This window comes from Coregonus clupeaformis, chromosome 35 (assembly GCF_020615455.1).
Source record: "Coregonus clupeaformis isolate EN_2021a chromosome 35, ASM2061545v1, whole genome shotgun sequence".
Classification (NCBI taxonomy): Eukaryota; Metazoa; Chordata; class Actinopteri; order Salmoniformes; family Salmonidae; genus Coregonus; species Coregonus clupeaformis.
The window spans coordinates 32,137,893-32,164,963 of NC_059226.1; the positions used below are offsets into that span (position 1 = coordinate 32,137,893).

General features: G+C 44.6%; 2 protein-coding genes across 2 annotated transcripts in view; one reads left to right on the forward strand and one right to left on the reverse strand.

Moving 5' to 3' along the window:
- LOC121551463 (syntaxin-binding protein 4) overlaps positions 1-17,106 on the forward strand; it is a 92,012-nt gene extending 74,906 nt beyond the window's left edge. The window contains exons 12-22 of the mRNA XM_045211015.1: positions 3,926-4,022; positions 8,115-8,242; positions 8,865-8,957; positions 11,034-11,075; positions 11,328-11,393; positions 11,752-11,802; positions 12,110-12,235; positions 12,944-13,060; positions 14,014-14,063; positions 14,241-14,441; positions 15,456-17,106. Of these exons, the coding sequence (XP_045066950.1) occupies positions 3,926-4,022; positions 8,115-8,242; positions 8,865-8,957; positions 11,034-11,075; positions 11,328-11,393; positions 11,752-11,802; positions 12,110-12,235; positions 12,944-13,060; positions 14,014-14,063; positions 14,241-14,441; positions 15,456-15,522 (1,038 nt within the window). The 3' untranslated portion in view covers positions 15,523-17,106. The remainder of the gene's footprint in view (positions 1-3,925; positions 4,023-8,114; positions 8,243-8,864; positions 8,958-11,033; positions 11,076-11,327; positions 11,394-11,751; positions 11,803-12,109; positions 12,236-12,943; positions 13,061-14,013; positions 14,064-14,240; positions 14,442-15,455) is intronic.
- A 2,350-nt stretch (positions 17,107-19,456) lies between these two features.
- LOC121551837 (G-protein coupled receptor 183-like) lies at positions 19,457-21,923 on the reverse strand. The gene is made up of 5 exons (XM_041864540.2): positions 21,695-21,923; positions 21,266-21,441; positions 20,536-20,721; positions 20,048-20,221; positions 19,457-19,660 (listed from the first exon to the last, which is right to left on the reverse strand). The coding sequence occupies exons 1-5, from the start codon at positions 21,921-21,923 to the stop codon at positions 19,457-19,459; spliced, it is 969 nt and encodes a 322-aa protein (XP_041720474.2).
- Between the last annotated feature and the right edge of the window lie 5,148 nt (positions 21,924-27,071).

The window sequence follows — 27,071 nt, forward strand, 5'->3', positions numbered from 1 at the left end:
TTTCTCGTTTCCTCCGCCTCTCTCTCTCTCTCTCTCTCTCTCTCTCTCTCTTTTGTTACGTTACAGCCTTATTCTAAAATGGATTAAATAAAAACATTTCCTCATCAATCTACACACAATACCCCATAATGACAAAGCAAAAAATGTTTGGAAATGTATAAAAACATTTTTTAACCTTATTTACAGCCCTTTGCTATGAGACTCGAAATTGAGCTCCAGTGCATCCTGTTTCCATTTATCATCCTTGAGATGTTTCTACAACTTGATTGGAGTCCACCTGTGATAAATTCAATTGATTGGACATGATTTGGAAAGGCACACACCTGTCTATATAAGGTCCCACAGTTGACAGTGCATGTCAGAGCAAAAACCAAGCCATGAGGTCGAAGGAATTGTCCGTAGAGCTCCGAGACAGGATTGTGTCGAGGCACAGATAAGGGTACCAAAACATTTCTGTAGCATTGAAGGTCCCCAAGAACACAGTAGCCTCCATCATTCTTAAATGGAAGAAGTTTGGAACCACGAAGTCTCTTCCTAGAGCTGGCCTCCCGGCCAAACTGAGCAATCGGGGGAGAAGGGCCTTGGTCAGGGAGGTGAACAAGAACCCAATGGTCACTCTGACAGCGCTCCAGAGTTCCTCTGTGGATTTGGTAGAACCTTCCAAAAGGACAACCATCTCTGCAGTACTCCACCAATCAGGCCTTTATGGTAGAGTGGCCAAATGGAAGCCACTCCTCAGTAAAAGGCACATGACAGCCCGCTTGGAGTTTGCCAAAAGGCACCCAAAGGACTCTCAGACCATGAGAAACAAGATTCTCTGGTCTGATGAAACCAAGATTGAACTCTTTGGCCTGAATGCCAAGCGTCACGTCTGGAGGAAACCTGGCAGCATCCCTACGGTGAAGCATGGTGGTGGCAGCATCCCTACGGTGAAGCATGGTGGTGGCAGCATCATGCTGTGAGGATGTTTTTCAGCGGCAGGCTGTACACACTTCATTAGTCTCTCATTCACAATTTGATAAGCACTTGATAATGCCTCGAATTTCATGGTGGCATCCCCTTTGTGTGGCCGTAATGCACCCTAAAAAAATCTATGCATTTTGCGGCCAGTGGCCGTTGTGCCCTCGGCCCGGAGTGCTGCGTTGTACCTTTCTCCCTGAGTGCTGCGCGCTCCTAAGCACCTCTCACTCACATGGCTCTCCATCACATGATCGGGTCTCACATGGCTCTCCATCACATGAGCGGGTCTTTCTCACAGGCTACAAGTGAAGACAGACACATCGGGGGCGCAACTGCGCGCATCCTTATCCAATTCCGAGGTGCATATTGAAGATATTGGAAGAACTGTCCACATTTACTTTTCGTCAGCCAACAAGATGAGTAGGCCTAACGAACAGCAAAAGCACTAGCCTATGTCAATCTACTATCCCTCATAGTACAAAAGTTGATCTATTCTATTCTGTGCGAGAAATAAATATTCCAAACATAGTCTGGGACAGTTGTGGGATTCCATAGATCCCAAATTAATACAACCGCTAGCATCCAAAAACATATTTTACGCAATGTGGCTAACGCAAGAGATCAGAACATTTAGCTTAAAATGTTGATAAACTATTAGGCTATTTCTTCACATTATAAGCGCAGCAAAGCGCACACGGCAGTAGGCTATAAGCGAGAATGTCCCATTAGCAGGAAAACACCTTTATCAAAAGTGACCGCAAATGTGATTATGCATGTATTGCTTTTATTATAAAAGTGCATTTTTATGGTGAAAATTATCTTCCCCAAACTAGAAACTCATGCGCTGCTTTTGTATGCCAGTTAGGCTCTACACCCCTTGTAAAGCGGATTAATGTGCTTAATTTTAAGAAGTTCTTTGGCCACTTTAGTTGTGATACAAACCTTATCAAAACATATAGGCCTATGGGCTAGGCTACATGAGGTGTGTGACTATGATTAGAAAAAGTCCCCCCCAAAAAAAGGCTGTTTCTTATGTTGGGCATCATTCACAAGTGATAATATATCATTCACAAGTCATAGGCTAATATTGTCACCCATCCCACTATTCTTGATTTAATGTTGTCTTTACATATACTAAATAATATATGTGGGGAATTTGTTTTGATTTAGAATGGACCATTATCATGCACCTGTCTCGAAACATGGGCAGGGGGAAAAAAAAAATGTCATCTATGCACTTAAATAGCAAATGGAGGACGCTTTTCCGGTGGTTCATTTTCATGCCAGCCAGGTAGGCTATACTCCTGTTGTAAAGATAAACAATGTGCTTAATATTAGGAAAGTTGAGAAATAAATATAGTAGGCCTAGCCTATAGAAAGCTGATGGGATCCTCCTCTTTTTAGTAGAGGCCATCACTCTGTTTTCTCACGCAATTGCATAGCCTATAGAAATGTTGCGCAAGATGAGCTCATGGGCTCTCATGAAGTGTTTGATTAGATTTTCGATTACATTTGCACTGATGTCAGCCTAGTTACCATGACTAAACGGTCACGTGGAATTTGAGAGCCTTCATGACTCGTGACCACCGGTGTGGCGGTCACAGTGGTCAGGTATTCTGCCACTGTGTACTCTCTGTTGAGGGCCAAATAGCATTCTAGTTTGCTCAGTTTTTTTGTTAATTCTTTCCAATGTGTCAAGTAATTATATTTTTGTTTTCTCATGATTTGGTTGGATCTAATCTCTCTCTCTCTCTCTCTCTCTCTCTCTCTCTCTCTCTCTCTCTCTCTCTCTCTCTCTCTCTCTCTCTCTCTCTCTCTCTCTATTCTATCTCCTCTCCTCTCTCTCCATTCCTCATGTATCTCTGTATCTCTCTGTGCCTGTAGTTTTGTCATGGACGCCCACTGCAGTTGTTTAGCAGTGATTTTAATCTAATCTTAATCTCACTCAGTCTGTGACTGACCCTAATCTACCACGGTCTCATTAATGGGATTATGCCCTGTCCTTGGCTCTAGTCCTTGCTCTCTGCCTCTGGTTCCTGCCTGGTACGAGTTGCATTGCAGGGGGGAGCACTTTAATGTCGCACACAGACACAATGCCCTACAGCTTTACTGTACTGGTTCACTGTGGTGACATGCAACAGAGACAGGGTTAGTTTAGGTTGAATGAACAACACACAGACACTTTATAATATGATCTCCCTCATGAAGACAGTATATTCTTTCCAAATTATTGAGGATAGGAGGGAGGGAGGGAGGGAGGGAGAGAGAGAGAGAGAGAGAGAGAGAGAGAGAGAGAGAGAGAGAGAGAGAGAGAGAGAGAGAGAGAGAGAGAGAGAGAGAGAGAGAGAGAGAGAGAGAGAGAGAGAGAGAGAGAGAGAGAGAGAGAGAGAGAGAGAGAGAACCAGAGAGAGAGAGAGAGAGAGAGAGAGAGAGAACCAGAGAGAGAGAGAGAGAGAGAGAGAGAGAGAGAGAGAGCAACAGGTAGAAGATCTATAATTTGTCTAGTGTAGAGATGTTGTCAACCAAGTTCAAGGAAAAGAGAGCTTGGTGGTGTTATACTACTGTTATACCGCCCCCTGCAGGATTTGGACTTCAACCACACATACACCATGTCCTCAGTGAGCAGGGATTTACCATCATGTGACATTGAAATTCTTATTAACTCTTTCTCTCTCTCTCGTTCTCCTCTCTCTCTGTCCCCCTCTCTCTCTCTCTCCCCTCTCTCTCTCCCCCTCTCTCTCCCCCTCTCTCTACCCCTCTCTCTCTCTTTCCCCTCTCTCTCTCCCCCTCTCGCTCTCTCTACCCCTCTCTCTCTTGCTCTCCTCTCTCTCTCCCCCTCTCTCTCCCCCTCTCTCTCTCTCTCTCTCTCCCCTCTCTCTCGCCCTCTCTCTCTACCCTCTCTCTCTTTCCCCTCTCTCTCTCCCCCTCTCTCTCTCCCCCTCCCCCCTCCCCCCACCACGACCAGGCGTTGACGTACCTGGGTCTGGACGTGACAGAGGAGAAGAGAAGGAAGCTGAGACAAAGTCTGACCACTGACCCACAGGGAACCGTGTCCTACGGAGGTATACTGTCACCATAGCTACTACACACCTACTGTCACCATAGCTACTACACACCTACTGTCACCAAAGCTACCACTGACCCACAGGGAACCGTGTCCTACAGAGGTATACCATTATCATAGTTACCAGGGTTTGGGGTCAATTCAAATCAAATCAAATTGTATTGGTCGCATACACATATTTAGCAGATGTTATTGTGGGTGGAGCTAAATTCCTAGCTCCAACAGTGCAGTAATATATAACAATTCACAACAATACACACAAATCTAAAAGTAAAGAAGAAACATATAAATATTAGGAAGAGCAATGTCGGAATCCGGAGAATAAATATATATATACAGTGTGTGTGATGGGATGTATAGACATTATGGACAGTATGTGGATAGAATATATAGTATATACAGTGGGGGAAAAAAGTATTTAGTCAGCCACCAATTGTGCAAGTTCTCCCACTTAAAAAGATGACAGAGGCCTGTAATTTTCATCATAGCTACACGTCAACTATGACAGACAAATTGAGGAAAAAAAATCCAGAAAATCACATTGTAGGATTTTTTATGAATTTATTTGCAAATTATGGTGGAAAATAAGTATTTGGTCACCTACAAACAAGCAAGATTTCTGGCTCTCACAGACCTGTAACAACTTCTTTAAGAGGCTCCTCTGTCCTCCACTCGTTACCTGTATTAATGGCACCTGTTTGAACTTGTTATCAGTATAAAAGACACCTGTCCACAACCTCAAACAGTCACACTCCAAACTCCACTATGGCCAAGACCAAAGAGCTGTCAAAGGACACCAGAAACAAAATTGTAGACCTGCACCAGGCTGGGAAGACTGAATCTGCAATAGGTAAGCAGCTTGGTTTAAAGAAATCAACTGTGGGAGCAATTATTAGGAAATGGAAGACATACAAGACCACTGATAATCTCCCTCGATCTGGGGCTCCACGCAAGATCTCACCCGTGGGGTCAAAATGATCACAAGAACGGTGAGCAAAAATCCCAGAACCACACGGGGGGACCTAGTGAATGACCTGCAGAGAGCTGGGACCAAAGTAACAAAGCCTACCATCAGTAACATACTACGCCGCCAGGGACTCAAATCCTGCAGTGCCAGACGTGTCCCCCTGCTTAAGCCAGTACATGTCCAGGCCTGTCTGAAGTTTGCTAGAGTGCATTTGGATGATCCAGAAGAGGATTGGGAGAATGTCATATGGTCAGATGAAACCAAAATATAACTTTTTGGTAAAAACTCAACTCGTCGTGTTTGGAGGACAAAGAATGCTGAGTTGCATCCAAAGAACACCATACCTACTGTGAAGCATGGGGGTGGAAATATCATGCTTTGGGGCTGTTTTTCTGCAAAGGGACCAGGACGACTGATCCGTGTAAAGGAAAGAATGAATGGAGCCATGTATCGTGAGATTTTGAGTGAAAACCTCCTTCCATCAGCAAGGGCATTGAAGATGAAACGTGGCTGGGTCTTTCAGCATGACAATGATCCCAAACACACCGCCCGGGCAACGAAGGAGTGGCTTCGTAAGAAGCATTTCAAGGTCCTGGAGTGGCCTAGCCAGTCTCCAGATCTCAACCCCATAGAAAATCTTTGGAGGGAGTTGAAAGTCCGTGTTGCCCAGCGACAGCCCCAAAACATCACTGCTCTAGAGGAGATCTTCATGGAGGAATGGGCCAAAATACCAGCAACAGTGTGTGAAAACCTTGTGAAGACTTACAGAAAACGTTTGACCTGTGTCATTGCCAATAAATGGTATATAACAAAGTATTGAGAAACTTTTGTTATTGACCAAATACTTATTTTCCACCATAATTTGCAAATAAATTCATAGAAAATCCTACAATGTGATTTTCTGGATTTTTTTTTCTCATTTTGTCTGTCATAGTTGACGTGTACCTGTGATGAAAATTACAGGCCTCTCTCATCTTTTTAAGTGGGAGAACATGCACAATTGGTGGCTGACTAAATACTTTTTTCCCCCACTGTATGTAGGATACGTAGGATAGAATAGTATAATGTACAGCAATAGTTGCATAGGATGGCCTTGACTAGAATACATATGACATGGCTAAAACAGTATGTAGACATTATTAAAGTGACCAGTGCTCCATTATTAAAGTGACCAGTGTTCCATTATTAAAGTGACCAGTGTTCCATTATTAAAGTGACCAGCGTTCCATTATTAAAGTGACCAGTGTTCCATTATTAAAGTGACCAGTGTTCCATGTCTATGTACATAGGGCAGCAGCCTCTAAGGTGCAGGGTTGAGTAAACGGGTGGTAGCCGGCAAGTGACAGTGACTAAGTTCAGGGCAGTGTACTGGGTGGAGGCCGGCTAGTGATGGCTATTTAACAGTCTGATGGCCTTGAGATAGAAGCTGTTTTTCAGTCTCTCGGTCCCAGCTTTGATGCATCTGTACTGACCTCACCTTCGCGGGGTGAACAGGCCGTGGCTCCGGTGGCTGAGGTCCTTGATGATATTCTTGGCCTTCCTGTGACACCGGGTGCTGTAGATGTCTTGGAGGGCAGGCAGTGTGCCCCCGGTGATGCGTTGGACTGACCGCACCACCCTCTAGAGAGGCCTGCGGTTGCCAGGCGGTGATACAGCCCAACAGGATGCTCTCAATGGTGCATCTGTAAAAGTTTGTGGGTCTTAGGGGGCAAGCCACATTTCTTCAGCCTCCTGAGTTTGAAGAGGCGCTGTTGCGCTTTCTTCACCACACTGTCTGTGTGGGTGGACCATTTCAGATTGTCAGTGATCTGTACGCTGAGGAACTTGAAGCTTTTCACCTTCTCCACTGCGGTCCCGTCGATGTGGATAGGGGGTGCTCCCTCTGCTGTCTCCTGAAGTCCACGATCAGCTCCTTCATTTTGTTGACGTTGAGGGAGAGGTAATTTTCCTGGTACCACTCGGCCAGGGCCCTCACCTCCTCCTTGTACTCTGTCTTGTTGTTGTTGGTAATCAGGCCTACCACTGTTGTGTCTTCGAGTACAGGAGGGGCTGAGCACACACCCTTGTGGTGCCCCTGTATTGAGGATCAGCATAGTGGAGGTGTTGTTACCTACCTTCACCACCTGGGGGCGGCCCGTCAGGATGTCCAGTACCCAGTTGCACAGGGCGGGGTTCAGACCCAGGGCCCCGAGCCTAATTAAGGCTGAGCTGTAGTCAACTAACAGCATTCTCACATAGGTATTCCTCTTGTCCAGTTGAGATGAGGGCATTGTGCAGTGCGATGGCGATTGCATCATCCGTGGATCTATTGGGGCGGTATGCAAATTGCAGTGGGTTTAGGGTGTCAGGTAAGGTAGAGGTGATATGATCCTTAACTAGCCTCTCAAAGCACTTCATGATGACAGAAGTGAGTGCTACGGGGCGATAGTCTTTTAGTTCAGTTACCTTGGCTTTCTTGGGTACAGGAACAATGGTGGCCATCTTGAAGCAAGTGGGGACAGCAGACTGGGATAGGGAGAGATTGAATAGGTCCGTAAACACTCCAGCCAGCTGGTCTGTGCATGCTCTGAGGACGCGGCTAGGGATGCCGTCTGGGACGGCAGCCTTGCGAGGGTTAACACGCTTAAACGTCTTACTCTGGGATAAGTTAAATCGCCTTGGGGGGTATGAACAAAGGATCCAATTCAGGAAAATCGTATTTCTGGTCGAAATGCTGGAAGTAATAACGCACAAAAACTTTCTGGGCTGATAATGTAAGAAATAACACACATAAAAACGAAATAGTGCAAAGTTGCGTAGGAGCTAGAAACAGAGCGGCCATGTCTATCAGCGCCATCCATTTCAATTCAGTCAATTCAGGTGGTAAACACAAATTCCACACGATAAAAAATCTCAAAGAGAAGTATTGAGTAAACATGAATTGACTGAATTAATATGGACTTGACCCCAACCCAACCCAGCCACACCAATATCCCTTTACCCTGTTCAGACACAGTCTGTGTCCTCGATGGCTCCCTTTTCACAAGCTACTACATAATAAGGGGTTCCGATTGGCTCCTCATGTTTTATTTATTTATTTATTTAGAGTATAACCCTTCTTTTGCATTTGTTGTCGTCGGGCAGACTTCGTTGAGGCCACACGCAACGTCTACCAAGAGAAGCTGGAGGAGGCGGGACTAGGGCAGAAAGAGTTCATGTTCTCCTATCACGAAGCAGCTAGCTTGATGGACACCTCCGCCTTTCACTCCCCGGTAAGCCCACACACACACACACACGAACACGCACACACACACACACACACACACACACACACACACACACACACACACACACACACACACACACACACACACACACACACACACACACACACACACACACACACACACACACACACACACACACACACACAGGGATTAAAGAAAACAACATTGACTTGTGCTTCTTGTTTCAAAGTAGTGGGTTTATTAAAGTCCTCCTGACTTTGAGGCTTGTGTTACTTTGTGAAGTTTGAGTTAGTGAAGAGGATTTACAAACCGTGTTTCTTAGAGGAGATTTACACCGTGCAGCAGCAGCACAAGGGAATCATCAAAGCTGTCACACACACACACACACACACACACACACACACACACACACACACACACACACACACACACACACACACACACACACAGACTGTCTTGAAGAGCTGCCTGCCTCCATTGTGATGTTCCTTGTCAGATGAGGGCTGTGCTTCTCACATCTTTATATGTATGAGTGTGTGTGTGCTTGGGTGTGTGTGCACGTACAATGCGTAGGTGTGTGTGTGAGAGAGAGAGAGAGAGACACCCCCCACCCCCAGTCTAATGCTATTGCTGTGTTGTGTATCAGACCTTTGAATCAGAATGCTCCTACAGTAGTGAAGAACTGGAACACTTTCAGACGGAGGTGAAACAGCTGCAGAACCAGATTAAACAACTCAAGGTGAACTCACACTTCTGTCCAAACATCACGTCAGTGTGTGTGTGAGAGAGAGAGAGAGAGAGAGAGAGAGAGAGAGAGAGAGAGAGAGAGAGAGAGAGAGAGAGAGAGAGAGAGAGAGAGAGAGAGAGAGAGAGAGAGAGAGAGAGAGAGAGAGAGAGAGAGAGAGAGAGAGCTGTGAATATCACATTCAATTACATCAAACTTTATTAACAGTCATTTTCAGATATCCACTGCAACTGATAGTGTTATAACCACTGGGTAATCTAATAGCTTTTCTCAACATAATTAATAACTTTTACATTTATAACACGATATAATGTAGATTTTATAATTCACCGGATAATGGAATGTTGAACAAATAACTTTTTTTTGTGGTAATTTATAACTATACTGAACAAAAAATATAAACACAACATGTAAAGTGATGGTCCCATGCTTCATGAGCTGAAATAAAATATCCCAGAAATGTTCCATACGCACAAAAAGCTTATTCTTCTCAAATTTTGTGGACAAATTTGTTTATATCCCTGTTAGTGAGCATTTCTTCTTAACCAAGATAGTCCATCCACCTGACCGGTGTGGCATATCAAGAAGCTGATTAAACAGCATAATCATTACACAGGTGCACCTTGTGCTGGGGACAATAAAAGGCCACTTTAAAATGTGCAGTTTTGTCACACAATACAATGCCACAGATGTCTCAAGTTTTAAGCGAGCATACAATTGGCATGCTGACTGCAGGAATGTCCACCAGAGCTGTTGCCAGATAATTTAATGTTAATTTCTCTACCATAAGCCGCCTCTAACATCGTTTTAGAGAATTTGACAGTACGTCCAACCGGCCTCACAATCGCAGACCACATGTAACCACGCCAGCCCTGGACCTCCACATCTGGCTTCTTCACCTGCGGGATCGTCTGAGACCAGCCACCCGGACAGCTGATGAAACTGTGGGTTTGCACAACTGAAGAATTTCTGCACAAACTGTCAGAAACCGTCTCAGGGAAGTTCATCTGCGTGCTCGTCGTCCTCACCAGGGTCTTGACCTGACTGCAGTTCGACGTCGTAACCGACTTCAGTGGGCAAATGCTCACCTTCGATGGTCACTGGCACGCTGGAGAAGTGTGCTCTTCACGGATGAATCCCGGTTTCAACTGTACCGGGCAGATGGTAGACAGTGTGTATGGCGTCGTGTGGACGAGCGGTTTGCTGATGTAAACGTTGTGAGCAGAGTGCCCCATGGTGGTGGTGGGGTTATGGTATGGGCAGGCATAAGCTACGGACAACGAACACAATTGCATTTTATCGATGGCAATTTGAATGCACAGAGATACCGTGACAAGATCCTGAGGCCCATTGTCGTGCCATTCATCCGCCGCCATCACCTCATGTTGCAGCATGATAATGCACTGCCCCATGTTGCAAGGATCTGTACACAATTCCTGGAAGCTGAAAATGTCCCAGTTCTTCCATGGCCTGTATTCTCACCAGACATGTCACCCATTGAGCATGTTTGGGATGCTCTGGATCGATGTGTACGACAGTGTGTTCCAGTTCCCACCAATATCCAGCAACTTCGCACAGCCATTGAAGAGGAGTGGGACAACATACCACATTCCACAATCAACAGCCTGATCAACTTTATGCGAAGGAGATGTGTCCTGCTGCATGAAGCAAATGGTGGTCACACCAGATACTGACTGGTTTTCTGATCCACGCCCCTACCTTTTTTTAAAGGTATCTGTGACCAACAGATGCGTATCTGTATTCCCAGTCATGTCAAATCCATAGATTAGGGCCTAATTAATTTATTTCAATTGACTGATTTCCTTATATGAACTGTAACTCAGTAAAATCTTTGAAATTGTTGCATGTTGCGTTTATATTTTTGTTCAGTGTAAATTGTTAATTTTCATACACCATGTACAGTATATGTACTCATGTAAATGTTTATACACAAATATACAATGTTACAATGTTGCAATGGTACAATGGTACAATGTTGCAATGTTACAATGTTACAATGTTGCAATGTGTATCAGAGTAACTTTGAATTGACTTTAACTTTGTTCACAGTCAAGTCACAGTCAACCTGCTGGTTTTCCTACACTACCCCAGGTCAGTCAACCTGCTGGTTTTCCTACACTACCCCAGGTCAGTCAACCTGCTGGTTTTCCTACACTACCCCATGTCAGTCAACCTGCTGGTTTTCCTAAACTACCCCAGGTCAGTCAACCTGCTGGTTTTCATAAACTACCCCATGTCAGTCAACCTGCTGGTTTTCCTAAACTACCCCAGGTCAGTCAACCTGCTGGTTTTCATAAACTACTCCATGTCAGTCAACCTGCTGGTTTTCCTAAACTACCCCAGGTCTCCCTGAAGGAGACAGAGCACAGCAAGACGACCCTGGAGGAGGAGCTACACAGCACCTCAGATGTGAGTGACAACCGGATTCAGCCAATCACAATGCTAATGGATGGATTAATGAATCAGTAGTATTATATTGTATTACAGTTTAGTATATAGCATCATATCCCATCATATCCCATCATATCATATCATATCATATCCTATCCTATCATATCCCATCATATCCCATCTTATCCCATCATATCATATCATATCCTATCCTATCATATCCCATCATATCCCATCATATCCCATCATATCCCATCATATCATATCATATCCTATCGTATCGTATCGTATCGTATCTCTTTGCCAGGCATAGTTGTATTAACACACTCTCATTCTTGCTCTTTCTCCCCCCTCCCTCCCTCCCTCCCTCCATCAGAAAGCGTGTGCGACGATGGAGGAGAACAGTCGTCTGAAGACTCGTCTGCAGGTAATATTAATCTTCTAATAAACCACAAAACAAGACAATACTCTTCACCCACACAACTGCTCCATGGTCTCTGCAGTATGGCTGCCCCCTGCTCCAACTTCTATGTGTGTGTATGTGTGTCTTTCCGAGGGGATAAAGCCGAAGTAGAATTTCCATTGGACCTTGGGTACAATTCTTCTCCTTTATCTTCTTCTTCTTCTTCTTCTTCTTCTTCTTCTTCTTCTTCTTCTTCTTCTTCTTCTTCTTCTTCTTCTTCTTCTTCTTCTTCTTCTTCTTCTTCTTCTTCTTCTTCTTCTTCCCCCTGCAGAGCGAGAGACATAGTAACAGTGCAGAGCAGGACTATGAAGAGGTCATTACACTGCTGGAGGCTGAGATCAAAGACCTGAAGAACCAACTGGCGGGCAGGAAACAGAAGGGTCTGGAGGCTACTAAGGTAGACTTAAAACCAATTTATGATAGAAAAAGACTAGTGTCGTCTGGGTGGGCCGTAGACACAAGTGACCACAAAGCAGACAAAAAGACGTGAATGTTGGTCGCAGTGGAGGGGTAGCAGACCTCTCGATTTCTGAAACAACCCAGACAAGTGTCTGTGACCCACCAGGACAACACTAGTCTTTTCTACCATAAATGACTGTGACCCACCAGCACAACACTAGTCTTTTCTACCATAAATTAAGCCTTACAATCAGAGATCCAGTGTGCAAAACCCCTTTCTTCCCTGTCTCTACACAGCTCTCGTTCTGTCTTAATGTATGTTTTTTACACTTTTCCACTGACCCTTACTTTAACGGCAAACCTACACCAGTTACTCCTAATTCTGAATTAAGAACAAATAGTGTACTTGTACTTGCTATGTACTGCTAGTGTACTTGCTATGTGTACTGCTAGTGTACTTGCTATGTACTGCTAGTGTACTTGCTATGTGTACTGCTAGTGTACTTGCTATGTGTACTGCTATTGTACTTGCTATGTACTGCTAGTGTACTTGCTATGTGTACTGCTAGTGTACTTGCTATGTACTGCTAGTGTACTTGCTATGTGTACTTGTTAGTACATCTACTGACTGTTGTTCTGTGTGTTGTACCCCAGGAGGATGTGATGGAGTTTAACAGGAAGTTGTTCTGTGTGTGTTGTTCCCCAGGAGGATGTGATGGAGTTAAACAGGAAGTTGTCGATGATTGACTGTCAGCTGAGGAAGTCTGAGCTGAGCAGAAGACACCTGGAGATCTCCAACAAAAAACTACTGGGCTTTGCACAGGTAACATTACACCTGTAACACAGTAACACACCTTTACAACAACACTACCTGTCCACTTCTCAGCTGTAAACACAGTCACACAGGTTCTGTAACACACCTACCTGTGAGCCATAGCTGACGCCTCTAGTCGTGCTCTGTGATGTTCTGAACCTGTACTGCCACCTAGTGGCTCAAAACTACTTTTTAGTTTTATGAATGTGGATTTCTGTTCCTACTGACTGACTGACTGGCTGGCTGGCTGGCTGACTGACTGACTAACTGGCTGGCTGGCTGGCTGGCTGACTGATTGACTAACTGGCTGGCTGGCTGACTGACTGACTAACTGGCTGGCTGGCTGACTGACTAACTGGCTGGCTGGCTGGCTGGCTGGCTGACTGACTAACTGGCTGGCTGGCTGACTGACTAACTGGCTGGCTGGCTGACTGACTAACTGGCTGGCTGGCTGGCTGGCTGACTGACTAACTGGCTGGCTGTCTGGCTGGCTGACTGACTAACTGGCTGGCTGGCTGGCTGACTGACTGACTAACTGGCTGGCTGGCTGGCTGGCTGACTGACTAACTGGCTGGCTGGCTGGCTGGCTGACTAACTGGCTGGCTGGCTGGCTGACTGACTAACTGGCTGGCTGGCTGACTGACTAAGTGGCTGGCTGGCTGACTGACTAACTGGCTGGCTGGCTGGCTGGCTGACTGACTAACTGGCTGGCTGGCTGGCTGACTAACTGGCTGGCTGGCTGACTGACTAACTGGCTGGCTGGCTGACTGACTAAGTGGCTGGCTGGCTGGCTGGCTGACTGACTAACTGGCTGGCTGACTAACTGGCTGGCTGACTGACTAACTGGCTGGCTGGCTGACTGACTAACTGGCTGGCTGGCTGGCTGACTAACTGGCTGGCTGGCTGACTGACTAACTGGCTGGCTGGCTGACTGACTAACTGGCTGACTGTTTATTTTTCAGAATGTTCACAAAGTGTTCACCTCCCCCAGCTTGTTTGGAATGGAACATGGGTAAGTGCTTATCTTCCAAATCTATCTCCTTTATGAGAACCCTTCAAACTTTTGTTCATTCTTACAGTCTGTTGATATCACTGGAGGGTGTGTGTGTGCACGTGCGTGTGTGTGTGTGTGTGCACACACGTGTGTGTGTGTTCTTGCTTGTACTAATATGTATCCTGCATTCTCCAGGAGTAACAGGACCTCTCCAGCCACAGACAGTCCAGATACCCCCTCTCCCATACCAGACCCAGCCTGCCAACTAGCTGCAGAGGCCAGGGAGCTGGTGGAGGGGGTCAGAACCCTGAGCAGCACCGATGATACAGCCCCTCCCAGTGACTCAGAGGGGGGTGAACCACCTGACCCAGCCATGGACCCTAACTGGGCCGCAGAGTAAGTATGATCAGCACTTACTTCCACTGATAACCCATCTGGATCTAGATGGAATATGGCCTCTGAGTCTTTGATAGCCATAGTCTGTGGTGTTGGGCCTCTGAGTCTTTGATAGCCATAGTCTGTGGTGTTGGGCCTCTGAGTCTTTGATAGCCATAGTCTGTGGTGTTGGGCCTCTGAGTCTTTGATAGCCATAGTCTGTGGTGTTGGGCCTCTGAGTCTTTGATAGCCATAGTCTGTGGTGTTGGGCCTCTGAGTCTTTGATAGCCATAGTCTGTGGTGTTTGCTCTGTGCTCCAAATCTCTCTACATCTGTAACTCCAACCTTGAACACTGCAATGACGCTAATATTGATTATTTCTATCTAGAATGTAATTGGCTTGGAAATTCACAGTTGCTGAACTTGTGTGGCCATTTCTTAAAGTGCATTATCAATGTAATGTCACCTTATACGTTTCAACAAACTAATCAAAAATCTTTCCTCTCTTCACTTTTTTTTCATTTCATCCTCTCCTTCTCTTCCCTCTCCGCTCTCCTCCTCCTCCTCCTTACCTTCCCTCTCTTCCCTCTCTTCCCCCTCCTCCTCCTCCTCCTTACCTTCCCCTCTTTCCTCTCTTCCCCCTCCTCCTCCTCCTCCTTACCTTCCCCTCTTTCCTCTCTTCCCCCTCCTCCTCCTCCTCCTTACCTTCCCCTCTTTCCTCTCTTCCCCCCTCCTCCTCCTCCTCCTTACCTTCCCCTCTTTCCTCTCTTCCCCCTCCTCCTCCTCCTCCTCCCTTACCTTCCCCTCTTTCCCCTCTCCCCCTCCTCCTCCTCCTTACCTTCCCCTCTTTCCCCTCTTCCCCCTCCTCCTCCTCCTTACCTTCCCCTCTTTCCTCTCTTCCCTCTCCTCCTCCTCCTTACCTTCCCCTCTTCCCTCTCTTCCCCCTCCTCCTCCTCCTTACCTTCCCCTCTTTCCTCTCTTCCCCCTCTCCTCCTCCTTACCTTCCCCTCTTCCCTCTCGCCCTCTCGTCCTCAGCCCTCACAGCTCGCCGGCTCAGACGTCTCCTACAGGAGTTCCAGCCAAAGACAAGCGCTACCAGTAGAGAATGTTCAGAGAACGTCATAGAGAGCGTTTTTAGAGAACGTTGCAAGGACGTCAAAAGAACGACGTGGCTGAGCACTGGGCTCAGGAGAACACTGTGCTTGGCTGACTACCTTTACCTAAAAACTACCAACAACCCTTTAAAAGACAGACAGACAGAGAGACAGACAAATTGAGAGAGACAACCAGTGAAACTGTATGTAGGATGCTATCCAGTGTGCGTTTAAAAAAATACTTAGAACTCTTTAAAAATAAACTACAGTCGTTAGTTGAGGCTTCAGTCAGTGTTCTGGGATTGCTTTACCGATTAACCGCAAAATGTACTAGTTTTTCTGTTTTCTAATACAGCTGTATGTGTACTTACATTTCTGTGTTGATATTTTGCATTTGTCAGAATGTGAACGAAGGGGAGATTCTCAACTGGGAGTGACTGGGAAGGATAGCAGGTTTTGAGGTGAAATGGCAGAGACTTGTAGATGCAGTTCAGTTTTGTCCAAAGAGCTTGCCGTAGTCGATAAGACAGCACTGCAAAGCCAAGGTGCTACCGTTGGGTTTGTAGATGTACAGACGTACAGCATGAGCTATGATGACGATGCACTGAACCTTTCCATCCCTGTGTTCCAATACTCTATAAAAGCTTCCTTCTCTCATCTCCTATTTCCTTGTATCCTATTTCCTTGTATCCTTCCTGACCACTGAAATCTGAAGAGACTGGATAGTTACATTCAATATGCTGGTATGGCATTGACTGCTTGTCAAATTGGTTCCATCCATTTATTTTTGGATCAGTGGTCCTTAAGGATACGAAGAGAGAAGAAGACGTTAGTGTTCATTATCTTTCAGAGATCAGAAATGTGTATTTTTGCTCACATTCCAGAGGTGAGGAGAGGAAGCCAGGCTAGGGTATTGGAACCTGGGCCTAGCTGTCTCTATAGCCACAGCTGTGAGGAGAGGAAGCCAGGCTAGGGTATTGGAACCTAGCCCTAACAGTCTCTATAGCCACAGCTGTGAGGAGAGGAAGCCAGGCTAGGGTATTGGAACCTAGCCCTAACAGTCTCTATAGCCACAGCTGTGAGGAGAGGAAGCCAGGCTAGGGTATTGGAACCTAGCCCTAACAGTCTATAGCCACAGCTGTGAGGAGAGGAAGCCAGGCTAGGGTATTGGAACCTAGCCCTAGCTGTCTCTACAGCTGTATCGCCATGGGTACAGTAAGTACTCTGTATGTGTATACTTCAGAGAGAGAGGATAACATGGACGATGTGCCCTGATCCAAAGCGTCTCATCCTGATGACATCGTGTCACCATGATGATGACCCTGTGTACAGAGACTGCTTGTCCCTATACTGAAGTGCTCTGACGAACTGTCTGTCGTTTTGAAGATGATTTTGGACTGGAGATGGATACCGAAGAAGAGGAAGAAGCTTTAGGACCTGCACGAGCAATCATGGCGACGCCGAGATGTCTGCCTTTGCTGTTATTATAAAACCTTGTAAATCTTGTCCTTCTCCACGTCTTCTGACTGACACACACACACACACACACACACACACACAGACACACACACACACACACACACACACACACACACACACACACACAGACACACACATACACACACACACACACACACAGACACACACAGAAACACACACACACACACACACACACAAACGCACACAAACAAACAAATCCGATGGACCAAGCCAGAGCCAGAGTATTTCTGTGTCAATTGTAGCTTGTTCAAGGCTTTGTCTATGAGGATTCCTTTCTTCCTTGCTGTTAAGTATCTAACCGGACAAACTGTTGAGTTCTGTGAATACTAACTACTCTGTCATATCACATATGTTCCATAACTTCTGTTAGAACTGCATCTCCAAAGCAACAGCTGTGTGGAGATTCCATTCCGTTCCATAACCATAACCCACAGCTTGTTGGCTTGTCCTCTGAGATTGAGGTTACGTTACCCAGGCAATAAGAAAAGAATGGGAAAAACAACAACAATGGCCTTTTAGCAGTGGCTGTGTCTCAATAGTCGTAACTAGCTCCCATTCCTTGTGTCCTTTCCTTGTGTCCTTTTCCTTCATGATCAGTGATATGGAAAGGAATGATACTGTAGGTGAAAAAGCAATATGGTGGAAAGCTATCCAATCCTTTCACCTGTTAGAGGTACTGAAGGAAATGAGACGAGGAAAGGAGACCAGGAAAGGAAGCCAATGATGAGTATTGAGATGCAACACAAGCAGTGTTTCTCAACTAAAAACACCATCCATAGCATAATCATCAGTATTATACGATCACTGCATGGTTCTGGTTCTAAAAACCTGTCTTTCAACATCCAACTATGGAATCAAATGTTTGGTTTCAGGAATGTAGAGAAATGCAATAGCTATACTGTCTGTTTAAATTACTAGGCTGTTTGATAACGATACCTGTGTGGAGGGATATATGGCCTGTGTCCCAATAATCTCTCCTTTCTACCGAAGTGTGCACTTTATGGATTTCAAAGGAAATGACTGGAATATGGAATTCCTTCTAGAGTCCAGCTCATGCCAACACTAATCCAATGCTTTTAAATTTGTGGGGGAGTAGTGAACAAGTGCACACTTCAGGAAGAAAGAGAGATTATTGGGACACAGCCAAGGAGAGATGTACAACAGGAGGTCATCTTACATGAATAAGACATACCGTAGCAGGCTAAATGTCTAAGATTTATTTTGTTTAATATTGTTAAATGCACATGCTTTTCAAAAAATAACTGACATGTAGTCCTGTAATTGAACTAGATTGCATCTTATGTGTGGCCTCTAACTTTCTTTTACTGTTTTTTATTAAAGGAATACCCTCAAATACATCTGTGTAGCTGTAGTTTCCTACTATATATTTCTACATGTCTGTTTTTTTACTTCAATACCAGCCTACTTACAACAGGGGAGTAACCAAGGTTGAGGTCAATTTCAGTGAATGTATATTTCAATTCAACAATGTCATAATATGTTCAACGTAGACTATTCTTATTCCAGTCTTGAGTTTTCTGAATTGACCCCAACCCTGGTAGTAAGACTGGGTTTATACGTAGTACCTCTAAATGCCTGTGTAAGCTAGCAGCCGCCCAACTAAAGATAGAGATCATCTGGACCTCCTCTCCACCATAGCAGACTAAAGATAGAGATCATCTGGACCTCCTCTCCACCATAGCAGACTAAAGATAGAGATAATCTGGACCTCCTCTCCACCATAGCAGACTAAAGATAGAGATCATCTGGACCTCCTCTCCACCATAACAGACAAAAGATAGAGATCATCTGGACCTCCTCTCCACCATAGCAGACTAAAGATAGAGATCATCTGGACCTCCTCTCCACCATAGCAGACTAAAGATAGAGATCATCTGGACCTCCTCTCCACCATAACAGACTAAAGATAGAGATCATCTGGACCTCCTCTCCACCATAACAGACTAAAGATAGATATCATCTGGACCTCCTCTCCACCATAACAGACTAAAGATAGAGGGAGTAAGAGTTCATTATCAATTTCAAAGAAGAAGACTGGAAAACAAAAGACTGGAAAAATAAATGTTTATATGAGCGTTATTACATATTTTTTCCCCCAAATGATTCACAAAACAATATTGAGCGTTTTACTGGTGAGACATGTAGTTCTCATCTTGTACAAATGATGGCGCCTCAGTCCTAGCCAAAGAGTTCCAGGATGTGAGAGAGCTGAAGGACAGATAAATGTTTTTGTTGCTCCTTAATCTTAATCTATGCCATATACAGTATATATATTAGCTAAATGGAATGTAAGCAAATTACTTTCATCCATTGTTTACTGGCCATTCATTTTATTCCATCGTCCAGCTGTTACATTTATAACAACTGTATTTTGAGAACCATCACTTTTATTTCAGAAGAAACTTTGATGCCCGTTCATCTTTAAGCAGGCGAGATGGTCTCCACCTTCACCTCCTTGACCTTCTCGTTAGAGGAGCAGCACCACTTGGTCCAGGCGTCAGGGAGGAAAGGGATCTTCTCCAGTCTAGAGAGGTAGATGATGGGCTGGATACTTCTGCTGATGTTAATGAAGGCATACCCCACCGGCTGCACCAGGCAGCGGAACGTATCCGGAGGGTAGTGGTCCTGGAAGGGGATATCAGAACACTTAACTGCCATGCAAAAATATATAATAGGATTTTATCTTTGTTCATCTGGCCAAATCATTAAGGACAGTGCTAGGGTTGCAAAGTTCTGGTAACTTTACCAAATTTCCCAGGTTTTCCAGAACTCCTCGTTGGAGTATTCCGCATTTCCTGATTATTCCCTTCTAATTCCGGGAATCTTCCAACCAGGATTTCTAGAAAATGTGGGAATTTTGGGAAAGTTACTGAACTGTCCAACCCTGTTGACAAGTCATGTTGGAATGTACCTTTATACATCAGGCAACATCATTAAGGACAACCATATAAATGGAATCACTAGAATGGAAGTCAATGAGTCTCCTCAGTTTCTATGCACACAGGTCATCACCTCAAAAGGGAACACGATGATGGACAGGACCGACATCACAATCTTGAAGGCTTTCTTCTTCATGGGGTGCATGTTGTCCTTCCCAGAGCCACCAGAACTCTTCAGGGCCACCAGGATGGCCCCGTTACAAAACACCATCCAGGCAAACGTTGCCAGGATCGTCCATGTCAACACCTGAGGGTAGTGGACATTTTTTAAAGAAACTTTTTAATGCACCTTTTTAGCCGTGCTTTTATTATCTTTCCTTTCATTAGGCCTGGTCTCAGATTGTTTTATTCCCTTTCCTTTCATTAGGCCTGGTCTCAGATTGTTTTATTCCCTTTCCTTTCATTAGGCCTGGTATCAGATTGTTTTTATTTATTTATGTAATTGTAATTATTTTATAGTGTGAAGTGCATTGTATTTCTACTTTTGTCCAATATGTGCTATGCAAAAAAGTGTGATTGCTTGATTAATTGATTGATTAATTGATTGATCTATGGATTTACCTTCTCGAAGTTGGGCAGGCCCCCGACGGTCTTGGCGGAGGCGTAGGTGAAGGTGAGCCCCAGGACCACCGCAGAGAGAGCCACCCTGTACTTGGTATCCTTCAGCTGGCCGTAGGCGAGTGGGAAGAGGACCGCCACGAACCGATCCAAACAGATACAGGACAGGAACAGAGGACCGCTGGCGTCCTGGAGGAGAAGAAAGTGGAGAAAGAGGAGGAAAAGGAGAAGAGAAAGGAGGAGGAGAATGAGGCGGAGGGGGAGGAGAAGGATGAGAAGAGGAAGGAGAAGGAAGGAGGAGTAGGAGGTGAAAAAGTTGACTCTATTGTCAGATGTGAGTATGAAATAATGGCCCCATAGTCCCTACATAGTGCAGACTTTTGACCAGAGGGAATTTAGTGTCATTTTGGATGCAACCTCTGCGACATAGTGTGTATTCCCTATATCGTGTACTTTTGACAGTGACCATAGGGGTGTCCATAGGGGTGTCCATAGGGGTGCCCATTGGGGTGTCCATAGGGGTGACCATAGGGGTGTCCATAGGGGTGACCATAGGGGTGTCCATAGGGGTGTCCATAGGGGTGTCCATAGGGGTGTCCATAGGGGTGTCCATAGGGGTGTCCATAGGGGTGTCCATAGGGCTCTGGTCAGAAGTAGTGTGCTATGTAGGGAATAGGGTACAATTTCAGACGCTGAAATTCCAGAATCCAGATACACTGAAATTCTCCTTTACCTTGACGCCGTAGGAGAACTTGAGAGCGGACCAGACGTCCTTGCTGTGCCAGTAGTAGAAGTTCAGATAGCTGAAGGGGACCATGATGCCGAAGTAAGCGTCCATGAAGGCCAGACAGCCAAGAAAAATGTCTGAGGAGGACAGCTCCTTACGGTTCCGGAGCAGAATCACCAGGACTAACACAAGGCCAGACAAAGATTTTATTAGCTAGTTTCTTATTCCATCAGAGACGGATATTAGTTCATTTCTCTGCTCCCGATACCCAAAATACAAACACACTGGAAGGAGTATAGGATCAGGGGCAATGCTCCTGGAGTTATGTAAAGGTTAAGGGCCTTGCTCAAGGACACAATGGTACAAGATGGTACCTGGGATTTGAATCAGCAACCTTCCGGCTACTGGTGCGCTGCTCTAACCTCTCTAACCTACCTAAGATGTTAGCAGGGAGTCCCAGGATCACGTTGAAGGTCTGAACAGTCAGGTCGAAGAGGATCCCTGCCACCATCTCTTCACACACATTGAAGGGTTTGAACGTAGCGTTGGTCATGAGGTCAGTAACAGTACTGTTGTTCATGGGGTTGATCATGACGTTGAGGGGGAGAGCAGTGGGGAGACTGGTGGTGTTGAGTGCTGAGTATAGAAAGAGAGGATCCTCCATGGTTTACTTTACACACAGCAGAGGTCAGAGGTCAGATTGAACAAGACTGATGGCGATAAAAAAAGTCTGAATAAAAGTGGAAACAAAATGTGATTTAAAGATAAACAGGCACTTATTAATGAATGTATTCATGAATGGATCTAGTATACATTTACATTTACATCATTTAGCAGACGCTCTTATCCAGAGCGACTTATACATAATAGATTATTACTGAGGGTTAAATTGGACAGGAGTGGTGGGCAACCATGGCAACCATGGTCCATCACTAATAGATCTACACATTGGCAGTTAAATGTAAACTATCATGAATAATCAACTTCATGCATAAATTATCCATCAAATGTCCATAGTAAAATCTCAAGATTCAACTAATTTAGATGGCTGAATTAATGTTAATCTCCAAAGTCCTAGTTTAACCTTATCATGACAAACGACCCACAACTAACGGATTAAGCATCACTAAGTATGCTTCCATTAGCCAAGGTCTTCATCATATCAAATATATCTGTATATATAGTCCCCTTAAAATCATGTTATAGCACTTTATTCCATGCTTTAAAGGCCCAGTGCAGTCAAAATGCAGTTTTTCCTGTGTTTTTGTATCAAATTGTACAACAGCTGATGAAACTAACACTGTAAAGGTGTGAATTTTTTTTATTTGTGTTATTTCCTAGTAACTGCAGGTTGAAAATACAATCTACCTTCTAATCAGCAGGTTTTGCAAGGATGGAGTTTTGGCTTGCCTGGTGACATCACGGTATAAGTTGTAATAGACCAATGACAAAGAGAGTTCCAAACTTCATTCAGACCACTCCCAGACAGTCCAAGCAAAATGATTACTTGAGATTTTTTTGTTGTTGCTAAAAAGCTATTTTAGTTTCTTTTTGACCACTATTAATGTACAACTATTACAGTAAGGTACTTAATTATTACTCAGAAATGATTTGATATTGAGATAAAAACGGCTGCATTAGACCTTTAAAGGGCCAACCCGGAGTCGCTACAATCTTTTTTGGATTGTTAAATGAATGATATATAGCCATTGATTCTTGCAGAATAAAATGTCTAAATGCTTCATGAGCTTAGTTCAACTGTTGTACCCCATCAGAACCCAAAATATAAGCTGGTTTTACTCCAATGTTTGTAAACAAAGTCAATGTAAACAACACTGTGTAGTTTAAAAACATGGTCAAAACTATAATGTTGATGTCATGGATGGTCAGTCCTTGCACCCATAGCTCTGTCTATGAATTTGAGAGTGGCTATATTTCTCAAACCCCATCCCTCAGCTGTTTACCAAAACATGTGGCGGGGTGATGGGTTTTGTTATTGTTTGAACTGCAGTCTGACCCTTTAATGTAAAGTTCCTTCCCAGCTAGTGTTCTCATAATTAAGACCAGAGTCTCAGGTGAGCTGCAGTACGTATGGACCTCTGTCTCACGATCCTCCTCAGTCACACAGACAGCTGATAGACAGCAGACAGGCCTCCCTGCAGGATATTGTTCTGTTATTCTGGCTCTACCAAGGAGCCCTCTGTGGAACTGATAGTCTCCCAAGACACGCTGGAATGTTTTAGAGAGCTGAAACAATGTATAAACTGTGTATACAGGGAACTGTTCTGTTATTCTGGCTCAATTAGGGACTATAGGGAAGGTTTATCACGTATCTTTGATGTATTTTCTTGCTGTAAAGTCCATATACAGTACCATGCTCTTCAGCTTTGACAACCTGCTATAGGCCTCACAGCTTCTCCTTCCCCCGTTAGTCTCCCTGGCAGAAGCATCATGCATCTAATTTGTTTCAAGGAGGCACTTATAGCCAAATGTAATATCTATTAAATTCTGTGTAGAAGAAAGTTCTGCGTATATTTTTATCCAACAAATGGAATGAGCCCCCTCATGTTTAATGGGCATAACACCTATGCTATGCTCCCTGTATGGAGCGATTTCGGTGCCAACAGAAATTGTATTTGAATTCCATAATTTTGAATTCGTAATGCACAAATTATATCATTGAATTCATCAAATGAAACTTGTAAGTTATGATTTGAAACGGAATTGAATTAATATGGCGTTCAGTTTACAATATCAATTTATTCGAATATTCAAGTTCAATATTTATATATTCAGTTTCAATATGGTAGCTATTGCATTAATTGTCTGTGCATCAAGTTTGCAAACCATAATTTCAAGTTTATCAGAGTTTCATATATTCAACTTTTCAGATGCATTCAGATTCAGTTTTCAAGTTCTGTTCTCTAAATTCACATTCAAAACCAGAGACAACATCCTGGTACTTTTCCAGCCAGGAAAGGTAGAGGAGAACAGATAGAATCAAACGCTCACTGTGGTCAACAGAAACTTCTGGCAGTTTCTGAAGCCAATGTGGCATGTTTAATTTATTTTCTTCCAACTTTGAATGTAGCATTTGAACCGTTTTGGCTTTCAGCTAATATGACCCCATTCCTGAAAGCTAAGACTCTCAGGAGAATGGACGTGCCTTGTGTTCCCCTCTATGATGATCACATAGAATTTGCCCTCATAAGAATATACACTGCTCAAAAAAATAAAGGGAACACAAAAATAACACATCCTAGATCTGAATGAATGAAATAATCTTATTAAATACTTTTTTCTTTACATAGTTGAATGTGCTGACAACAAAATCACACAAAAATTATCAATGGAAATCAAATGTATCAACCCATGGAGGTCTGGATATGGAGTCACCCTCAAAATTAAAGTGGAAAACCACACTACAGGCTGATCCAACTTTGATGTAATGTCCTTAAAACAAGTCAAAATTAGGCTCAGTAGTGTGTATGGCCTCCACGTGCCTGTATGACCTCCCTACAACGCCTGGGCATGCTCCTGATGAGGTGGCGGATGGTCTCCTGAGGGATCTCCTCCCAGACCTGGACTAAAGCATCTGCCAACTCCTGGACAGTCTGTGGTGCAACGTGGCGTTGGTGGATGGAGTGAGACATGATGTCCCAGATGTGCTCAATTGGATTCAGGTCTGGGGAACGGGCGGGCCAGTCCATAGCATCAATGCCTTCCTCTTGCAGGAACTGCTGACACACTCCAGCCACATGAGGTCTAGCATTGTCTTGCATTAGGAGGAACCCAGGGCCAACCGCACCAGCATATGGTCTCACAAGGGGTCTGAGGATCTCATCTCGGTACCTAATGGCAGTCAGGCTACCTCTGGCGAGCACATGGAGGGCTGTGCGGCCCCCCAAAGAAATTCCACCCCACACCATGACTGACCCACCGCCAAACCGGTCATGCTGGAGGATGTTGCAGGCAGCAGAATGTTCTCCACGGCGTCTCTAGACTCTGTCACGTCTGTCACATGTGCTCAGTGTGAACCTGCTTTCATCTGTGAAGAGCACAGGGCGCCAGTGGCGAATTTGCCAATCTTGGTGTTCTCTGGCAAATGCCAAACGTCCTGCACGGTGTTGGGCTGTAAGCACAACCCCCACCTGTGGACGTCGGGCCCTCATACCACCCTCATGGAGTCTGTTTCTGACCGTTTGAGCAGACACATGCACATTTGTGGCCTGCCGGAGGTCATTTTGCAGGGCTCTGGCAGTGCTCCTCCTGCTCCTCCTTGCACAAAGGCGGAGGTAGCAGTCCTGCTGCTGGGTTGTTGCCCTCCTACGGCCTCCTCCACGTCTCCTGATGTACTGGCCTGTCTCCTGGTAGTGCCTCCATGCTCTGGACACTACGCTGACAGACACAGCAAACCTTCTTGCCACAGCTCGCATTGATGTGCCATCCTGGATGAGCTGCACTACCTGAGCCACTTGTGTGGGTTTTAGACTCCGTCTCACGCTACCACTAGAGTGAAAGCACCGCCAGCATTCAAAAGTGACCAAAACATCAGCCAGGAAGCATAGGAACTGAGAAGTGGTCTGTGGTCACCACCTGCAAAACCAGTCCTTTATTGGGGGGTGTCTTGCTAATTGCCTATAATTTCCACCTGTTGTCTATTCCATTTGCACAACAGCATGTTAAATGTATTGTCAATCAGTGTTGCTTCCTAAGTGGACAGTTTGATTTCACAGAAGTGTGATTGACTTGGAGTTACATTGTGTTGTTTAAGTGTTCCCTTTATTTTTTTGAGCAGTGTAGTTGAAATGCCCTGTCATAGCCCTTCTAAGGATAGCCTTTCCACTGCCTATTTAATCTTGCTCTTGTGACTGACTGGGTTCCATCCAGGTCTCCTGCATGTCACAAGACTGTGTTAGGTGACTAAGATAAAGCCTGTAGGGATTCGTTCAGGAAGCTAGCACAAGTCTTCAAGTCTCCAGCGAGGTTTATCGAACCACCTCGGTTACATCCATGCTCCAGAGAGTCTTAGTTGCAAAACGTTTTGGGGACTGTATCAAAAGTGTTGTCTCTTGTTTTGAACTGAATTTGAAAATGTGTATTAGGATATTGAATTTGAATTTAAAATGTTTGAATGTTTAAAGGGCAATATCACTCCAAAAATATATATTGGTATTTATTTTCATTTGTTCACTGTTGATACAGTCCCAAAATGTTTTGCATGTCAGCAGTCAAGTTGTCAAGATATTGGACTTTTAAGAAGAAAAGCGTCATGATGATGCAAAATGCACTTTTAAAAAATAAATCACTTGACTGCTGACATGCAAAACATTTTGGGACTGTATCAACAGTGAACTAATGAAAAGAAATACCAATAGATATTTTGGGAGTGATATTGCCCTTTAAACATTCAAACATTTTAAATTCAAATTCAATATCCTAATACAAATTCAAAATTATAACATTCTAATACAATTTCTGTTGGCACTGAAATCGCTCCCTATCTGTGGCTCTGTCCCTTATGGGCACCTACTCTGTATAACAGAGATGTTTCAGTGATCCACATTAAATCTGTTATGAACGACCTCAGCTGAGACCTGAAGACTTGTGTTGGTTCCCTTTACCTCCTCTTTCTGGTCCCCCAGGGCAGAACCTCTCCAGTGGGATCACTCAGTCAGATGCAGAGAGGAGAGGCTGTTTGCCACAGCAACTCCCTAGAGATGCCAGGCTTAATCAATTGTGTTTTTCATCAGCCAGTCATAATAACCATTTAACAGTACGACTGATGGATAGAATGGTTTGGTTGGAAAGC